The 9,237-nt window shown below is 38.1% G+C and overlaps 1 protein-coding gene across 1 annotated transcript in view; it reads left to right on the forward strand.

Annotated features, from left to right (window-relative positions):
* The window catches only part of DCC (DCC netrin 1 receptor), an 827,169-nt gene extending 818,300 nt beyond the window's left edge, over positions 1–8,869 (forward strand). The window contains exons 28-29 of the mRNA XM_052660382.1: positions 7,251–7,393; positions 8,780–8,869. Coding sequence (XP_052516342.1) covers positions 7,251–7,393; positions 8,780–8,869 — 233 coding nt within the window. The remainder of the gene's footprint in view (positions 1–7,250; positions 7,394–8,779) is intronic.
* Positions 8,870–9,237: the final 368 nt, after the last annotated feature.

A 9,237-nucleotide genomic window follows, 5' to 3' on the forward strand; every position in this document is an offset into this window, starting at 1 on the left:
TAGAAGACTTCAATGCCCCACTGACATCAATGGACAGGATTCCAGGAAGAACGTCTGTAAGGCAACAGAGATCCTATACAACAAAACAGTTACGCATAACTGGTAATTTTAGAACAGGAGGAGGGTGAAAGTCACTCAGTCGTGTCCGACTCTTGTGACCCCCTGGACTATATAGTCCATGGATTTCTCCAGGCCAGAATACTGGAGCGGGTAGCCTTTCCCTTCTCCAGGGGATCTATCGAACCCAGGTCTCCCGCACTGCAGGCAGATTTTTTACCAGCTCAGCCACAAGGAAAGCCCAAGAATACTGGAGCGGGTAGCCTATCCCTTCTCCAGCGGATCTTCCTGACACAGGAATCAAACCAGGGTCTCCTGCATTGCAGGCAGATTCTTTACCAACTGAGCTATGAGGGAAGCCCTTAGAACAGGAAATCCCTCCATAAAAGAAAACACATTCTTCTCAAACATACATGGAATGTTCTCTAGGATAGACCACATAGGACACAAAACAAGTCTCAACAGATTTTAAGAGGACAGATATTATTTCAAGCATCTTCTCTGACCCTGTGGCATGAAATCAGAAATGAGAAACAAGAATATATGGAGACCAACTACATGCTGCTAAGAAACCAATGAGCCAAGGATGAAATCAAAGAGAAAATTTTACAAATACCTCAAGACAAATGACAGTACAAACACAACCATACAAAAATCTATGGGATATAGCAAATGCAGTCTTAAGAGTAAAGTTTACGGCAAATAAAGCTTCCTCAAAAAACAGCCCTGACCTACCACCTCACAGAATTAGAACCACCACAAAACCTAAAGGCGACAGATGGAAGGAAATAATAAATATCAGGAGGAACTTGAGATTTCAAAACAGAAAAGTTAACGAAACCGAAAGCTGGTTTTGTTGAAAGAATAAACAAAATTAACAAACCTTTGGCCACGCTTACCAAAAATAAACAAGAGAAGACCAAATAAACGAAATAAGAAATGAAAAGGGAGACATAAAAAGTTATACCATATAAATAAAAATTAATCATTAGGGGATACTATAAACAATTCTGTGCCACCAAACTGGACAACCTAGAAGAGACAGAAAAGTTTCTAGAAACATACAGCCCACTAACACTGAATCAAGAAGAAATAGATAATTTGAATAAACTGATCACTAGAAGTGAAACAACCTATAATTTTAAAAACTCCATGCAAACAGAAGCCCAGGCCTAGATGGTTTCACTGGGGAATTCTCCTAAATAAACATTTTAAAAAGAACTTACACTGGTCTCTCTCAAACTCTTCCAAGGGTCTGAAGAAAAAGGGACATTCCCAAAATCATTCTATGCAGCCACCGTCATCCTGATACCAAAACCAGACAAAGAAACTACCAAAAAATAAAATTGTAGGCCAGTATCTTTGATCAATATAGATGCAAAAATCCTAATAAAATATTACCAAACTGAATTCAACAGCACATAAAATGAACCACACATCATAGTCATGCTGGATTCATGCTAGGATCACAAGGTAGTCAAACATATGAAAATCAGATACATCAGTCACAAACCAAAGAAAGATGGAAACTGCGTGATCAGCTCAATAGATGCAGAAAAAAGCATTTGTAAAATGCAGCATCCATTCATGATAAAAACTCTCACCAAAGTGGGAATGGAAGGGATATATCTCAACGTAATGAAAGCTATTTATAACAAACCCACAGCTAACATACTTAATGGTGAAAACCTGAATGCTTTCTCGCTAAAACATGGAACAAGACAAGAATGCCCACTTACCACTTCTATTCAATGTAGTATTTGAAGTTCTAGCTACAGAAATCATACAAGAATTAAATATATCCAAATTGTAAGGGAAGAAGTAAAATTGTAATTATATGCAGATGACGTGACATTATATGTCATCTAAAAACTCCACACAAAAACAAGTAGTAAGTTTAGCAAGGTAGCAGGATTCAAGATTAGCATACATAAATCAGTCGCATTTCTTTACACTAACAGTGAAATAGCAGAAAGAGAATTTTTTTTAAATCCCTTTTAAAATTGCATCAGAGAAATAAAATATTTAGGAATAAACCTGACCAAGGATGTGAAAGACTTATACACTGAGAACTATAAAATATTCATAAAAGAAACAGAAGGTTATTTAAAGGAATGGAAAAACTATTCCATGCTCTTGAGTTGGAAGAACTAATATTATTAAAGTGGCCATATGACCCAATAGAGTCTACAGATTTAATGTGATCTCTATCAAATTACCCATGACTTTTTTCCACAAAACTAGAACATATAATACTAAAATCTATATGGAATCATTAAAGGCCAGAATTGCAAAGTGATCCTAAGGGAAAAGAACAAAGCAGGAGACAAAATCCTCACCGACTGCAGACAACACTACAAAGTTATGGTAATCAAAATAGCATGGCCTTGGCACAGAAACAGACAAACGGATCGCTGGAACAGAAGAGAGAGCCCGTAAATAAGCCCTCACACTTTTGGTCCATTAGCCTTTGACAAAGGAGCCAAGGTACAGTGGGAAAAAGCCAGTTTCTTCAGCAAGTGGTGCTGGGAACGTTGGACAGCTGCATGTAAATCAATGAAGTTGCTGGAACACACCCTCACACCATACCAAAAAACTCAAAATAGCTTCAAGACTTAAATATAAGATATGACCCCAAAAAACTCCTAGATGAGAACATAGGCAAAACATTCTCTTATATAAATTTACATAAATTGTAGCAATATTTTCTTAGGTCATTCTCCCAAAAGAAATAAAAGCAAATGTAAACAAATAGGACCTAATGAAACTTATAAGTTTTTGCACAGCAAGGAAAACCAGAAATAAAAAGACAACTTACAGAAGAAAATATTTACAAATGATGTGACCAAGAAGAGAGTCATCTCCAAAATATGCAAACAGTTCATACAACTTAACATCAGAGAACCCCAAACAACCTGATCATAAAGTGGGCAGGAGACCTAAACAGACATTTCTCCAAAAAGACACACAGATGGCCAACAGGCACACGGAAAAGATGTGCAGCATCACTAATTATCAGAGAAATGCGAATTAAAACCACAGTGGATATCACCTCAAACCAGTCAGAACGGCCGTGTGTGTGTGTGTGTGTGTGTGTTAGTCGCTCAGTCATCTCCAACTCTTTGCAACCCCGTGGACTTCAGTCAGCCAGGCTCTTCTGTCCATGGAATTTTCCAGGCAAGAATACTGGAGTGGGCTGCCATTCCCTTCTCCAGGGCATCTTCCCAACCCAGGGATCGAGCCCAGGTCTCCTGCATTGCGGGCAGATTCTTTACCGTCTGAGCCACCAGGGCCGTAAAGACTAAAAATAAGAGATGCTGGAGAGGGTGTGGGGAAAACGGAAACCTACACTGTGGGTAGAAATGTAACTTGGTGCAGCCACCATGGGGAACAGTATGGAGGTTTCTTAAAATTTTTTTGAATATTGAGTTGCCATATGATCCAGCAGTCCCACTCCTGGGCATAGATGCAGAGAAAACACGGCTTCCAAAAGATACATGCACCCCAGTGTCCACTGAAGCTCTGTTCACAAGAGCCAGGCCACGGAAGCAACATAACTGTCTATCGACAAGGGATGAAGAAGAGTATCGATGTAACTGCTCAGCCATAAAAAGGAATGAAATGGTGACATTTGCAGCGTGAATGGCCCTAGAGAGTATCATACTACATGAAGCCAAATACCAGAGAACCTTATCTATATGTGGAATCTGAAAAATGACATGAAAACCATATTTATAAACCAGAAACAGACATACAGACATAGAAAACAAACTTAAGGCTGCCAAAGTGGAAAGGGGTAGAGGGGGGGAATACATTTGGAGTTTGGCATTAAGCAGATATAAATTACTATATATAAAATAAACAAGGGCCCACTGCACAGCAACACAGGAACCTATATTCAGTATCTTGTAACCTATAATGGAGAAGAATCTGAAAAAGAATATATGTGTGTGTGTCGGAATCTCTTTGTAGTATACCGAAAACTAGCACAACACTGTAAATCAACTATAATTTTTAAAGAACGAAAATTTAAAATTCGAAAACTAATTGGATTTCACCATATAGCATCAAGAAAATCAAAGTAAAAATTTTAACCAAAAACATCAAATATTTCCATATAAAGTGTTAATCGTTCAAATGTAGGGAAGGAAGAGCTAGGAGGTCATGGAATGTGCTCAGAGGAACATCTTTCCATGGCCATAAAGCTACATTAGGGTTTAATCGGAACATCGTGAACATACTTGAAGGGACTGTAAACACAATTCGGAAAATGGCATTCACAGTGGGAGTTTCATAGATGCGTTCCCAGTGTTCACCAGTGCTGCATGAAGACTCCTCTTTAAACTCTGTGCTTTCACTTGTGTGATCATCGACGATATTAATGTGAATTATACATGTTGCAGTAGCTAGAGAATACTTAATTTATAGCATCACTCTGACAGGGTTTTTAGTGCCTGCCTTTGTATTTAGGTTTACAACCAAGTTGGCTGTAGAAACACTGTGTTTCTAGGCAGAGGCCAAAGGAAAAACATAGAGGGAGATTTACTACACAAATAATTTCTTCGGATCCAACGAAGACCAGCTGGTATTATCACATTCTTTGGAAGAATGAAGGTTTGCCAGTTGTTCAACCAGAAAAAAAACTGATGGTAAAAAAGGATCATGTAAGACAAACTCAAAACGACTTGCGTGACACAATCAGTACAAAATGTATGTGACTGTTTTGTTTTAGCCCACTGACCTCCAGTCTCATTAAATTGATGATCTTAATTTAAATCATATTATTTGTATAGTACTTTGCTATTTAACTTAAACATGTTTTGGTTTTATAGAATAGTCTTAGAACTACAAGTTTATAAAAGTTATGCCAAGTTTTATGTTTGTATAAATTTAAATAACACTATAATAAAAGTAGTTTAAATCAATGCCGAAATTCATTGTTTTCCTCCTTAAATTCAAACATAATTTAACTATAAGAAACTGTAATACAATAAGTAGTTTATACCCTCAAATGATTTATAGTCTTGAACTAGGTTTCATGTTTTTTTACAATGCTTCTTCAAAAAGCTCATTTAAGGTGGATGGATTAAATCAACATGCCAATGAAAAACACATTAATGTGTTCAGTGGAGTTTGATAGATCTTGGTAAAAATTCTTACTCTGTCTGCCCTTCTGAAATGTATGAATTTGGGTAAGTTACTTCATTTCTCTTCCCTTTAGCATCCTCGTATATGAACTGGAGATAGAATACTTAGCAGGCTTGTTTTGACAATTAAATCTTTTTTTTTCAGTTTATTTAATTGGAGAGTAATTACAATATTGTAGTGGCTTTCGCCATACATCAATATGAATCAGCCACAGGTATACACGTGTTCCCTCATCCTGAACCTCCTTCCCACCTCCCTCCCCATCCCATCCCTCAGGGTCATCCCAGTGCACCAGCCCTAAGCGCCCTGTCTTATGCATCGAACCTGGACTGGAGATCTGTTTCACATATGGTAATATACATGTTTCAATGCTATTCTGTCAAATGACCCCACCCTCGCCTTCTCCCACAGAGTCCAAAAGTCTGTTAAATCTTATTAACAGCTAGCTCTCTTTGAAAGAATTACAGGAAATCAGCAACTTTAAATACATCATCTTATTAGTCCTCACAAATTATTATTTCTATTTTATAGATGAAGAAACAGGCAAGAGAAATTAGGTTAGTTGAGCAAGGAATTATACAGGTAGAATGCACAGTTAGGCTTTTCAGGACCTGAATTCAGATTTGGTTGGTAAGTCCCAAATTCTTCCCTACTGTGCTATTGCTAGTCCCAGATTCTTCCCTACTATGCTATTGGAATAAACTTCTTAGCACAAGTCTAGAGCTTAGCAGGACTTCCACAAATATTAGTATTTCCTTTCTTAATAAGATGATTCTTACTTCTGTCTCTTTATCTCTTCTCATGAGTTACCAAAAACTTAAGATCACCCTCTAGTGATAAATGATTCTAACTGCAGACTTTTCAGCCTTGGTTTAAGAAAAATGGTGACTGAATATAAATATGAAGGAATTAGATGCTAGGCCAAAATGGATGAGAAAGTGTGCGTTGGAAGGGCTTTAGCATTTATAAATTGCTAGCTTCCTGGATGGTTTGCATTCTTTCTTTTCTAATAAGTAGATATGTATGCCCTATTTCTCTGATAGTAAAATAACTTTTGAGTTTTATTAACTAGATTACATTTTTGAAAGTATGGTCAAAATCATTTTTTCCCCCCAAAAAATATACAGTATGTCACTGGTATCATTTGAACTTGAATATAATCATTCATTATAGAAGAGAACTGAGGCAAACATTATAATAGCTTCAATGCCTTCTATGCTAAGGTCTTGGTTCCAATACTAAAAATGACATAAGACCTTAGGTATATGAGGTATACTGCTGATTTGAGATACGCCTTTATAAAATTTGTATTTTAGACTATAGGGACAAATTTATACTTGCTGTTATATATTAAGCAGAATTTATAAGGCAAATTTTAGACCCTAAAATAAAAGGTAGCCATTGTTTGTATCAGACTGAAATGTCATTTAGTAGAAACTCAGCAGTTATTCAAATGACTTTCATGAGCATTAGAATGTGTTTCATTGAGAGAAACTATACTGATCAGGACAGAGTCATATCTGTTGTTTTTTTTTCTTTTCCAACAGAAAATACTCAATCAGGTTAGCCATAAAGAACTGTTTTGCACTGTAACATCTAATACTCATTTGCAGATCAGAGCAACCATCTCTCTTAACTGCACAAGTGTTCCTTGGCACTTGTTAAACAGTATATGGCTTATATAGCTGGTTAAGAACAGGGCTGTCTGGCCCAAAGCTCTGACTGGCCCCAACTGAGCCGGCAGGACACTTACACCGTATGACAAACATTCCACAGTTCCCACTCAACCTTTCACAGGGATATCTGAAATGCACTCCCAATGACATATGACTGGGTGGAGCTTCATCTGGAGAGGCCTAATCAGGATTTGTCTTCCATTCGGTGGAAATAAAATGAGCCCATTCATGTGTCAGAACTCATCTCTTGACTACAGAGTGGACAGTAGCCTAAAGGCAGTGCCAGCCCACTGGATTTGGTTTACACACTTGCAAGATCGTTCCAGAATGTTCTGCACAGCACTTTCATCACTCTGTTTTCTATTTTAGGGCCTACTCTTCCCAAGACTCATGTTAAAACAGCCTCTCTTGGGTTGGCTGGAAAGGCAAGATCTCCTTTGCTTCCTGTATCTGTGCCAACAGCCCCTGAAGTGTCTGAGGAGAGCCACAAACCAACAGAGGACCCAGCCAACGTAAGGCCATCCTTGAAATTCATGGAAGCACTGCTGTCCCAAGCAGTCTGAGCCAACCAGCCCTCTCCATTAAGCCCAAGCCCTCGCTGTTCTGACTGTTTGTTTAGTTCTGTTTCCCTGCACTTGAATATGAAGAGAAAAAACTTTATGGAAAAAAATTATATCAGGGATGTAGTTATGTGAAAAAAAATCACTGATACTTAAAGGCAATCTTTATACATACAAGCTGATGGCAACATATTGGGTGACTTTACATACATATATACACACACCTATGTGTATAGACATATATATATAATATGCACGTGTGTATATATATACACTGTCATCACTATCCTATAGAAAAACAATGTGAACCACATAGTTTGAAACTTTCTAGGAGTCACATGAAAAGATGTAAAAATAAATAGGTGAGATTAATTTTAATGATATATTTTTATCTAACCCATATAGATATTATCACTTGTTTATGCAATAAATATAAAAAAATTATCATTAAGATATTTACTTTTTTTGTACTAAGTGCTCAGAATATGATGTATATTTTATATGTACAACACATGTCAATTTAGACTATTCACATTTCAAAACCCCAGGTGCTACTTTTGACTTGAGGTTGCTGTATTGGACAGTGAGATCTAGATTATTCAAGAAAAACAACCCAGACAACTATGACATCATTTGGGGAAAGAAGTAACAAAACTAATCACCTCACTGCAACCTCCCTTTTCATACATAGGGCCAGTCTTTTGAGCCAAAGTGGCTATTTTCAATCCTTGCTAAACTCTAAAGATAACACAGTAAATGACCAAATCATTTACTGGCAGGCTGAAATTCTTATAAGAAGGTACCATCTACAACCTGTTTAATACCACGAGGTCAAGTTCCCACCAAAAAATGCTTGTGTGGTTATTACAAAGGAAAGCTGCTTATGTAAATTCTGTTTATAGCCTGATGGACAAAAAAAGTAACTAACATACTCAATATCTACCATGTGCTGAACTCACAGGATGCTCAGAATAGCTTTTGAAATAGATATAATCATCATTTTATACCTGAAAACTACACATCAGAGAGGTTTACTAACTTGTCCAAGATCACATAGCTAGTAATTGGTAGAACCTGATTTGAAACAAGATTTGGTTTTCAACACGGAAGCCTCCTCACAAGGCTGAAGCTGGTGAAGAAGCACACAGTCCTTCGCCACTGCCTCTCTTACGACCAGCGTCTTCAGCCGATGACCATATGCTGAGCGCAGCCCCTGGGCTATGGGCCGCTATGTCGTGCATGAGAATGCACAGTGAAATGATCAGGGGTGGCCCCCCTTACAAAAGGAAGGCACCAGCATTCACCTGCACTAATCCTTTGCTCTCATTCTCTCTGTAGGTGTATGAACAGGATGATCTGAGTGAACAAATGGCAAGTTTGGAAGGGCTGATGAAGCAGCTTAACGCTATCACAGGCTCGGCCTTTTAACACGCATCGCCGAATTGAGCTGAATTTTCGGGGACCTCTGCAGCATTACTAAGTACCCATGAACAGCACACCTGTGTCCAAGAATGCTAACCAGTGTACAGGTCAACCGTCAAGACCACTCACTCCTGGAAGATCCTGAAGCAGTTCAGAAGGAAGAAGCAGTCCTTCTTTCCTGGGCATCAGGAGTTTCAAAATGAGGACTCTGGGGTCCCTTAACAAAAGCAGATACATCTTCACTGCAATGTCAAAGCAGAAGCTGTGAGAATAGTCCTGGGCCTTTGCCACTGCAGTGACCTCACTGTCATGACGAATACTTAACGTTCTTCATCAAGGCCTGTCAGTTTCTCCTAATGTGTAGGTCTAGTCTT

The sequence above is a fragment of the Budorcas taxicolor genome, chromosome 22 (assembly GCF_023091745.1).
Source record: "Budorcas taxicolor isolate Tak-1 chromosome 22, Takin1.1, whole genome shotgun sequence".
Taxonomy (NCBI): Eukaryota; Metazoa; Chordata; class Mammalia; order Artiodactyla; family Bovidae; genus Budorcas; species Budorcas taxicolor.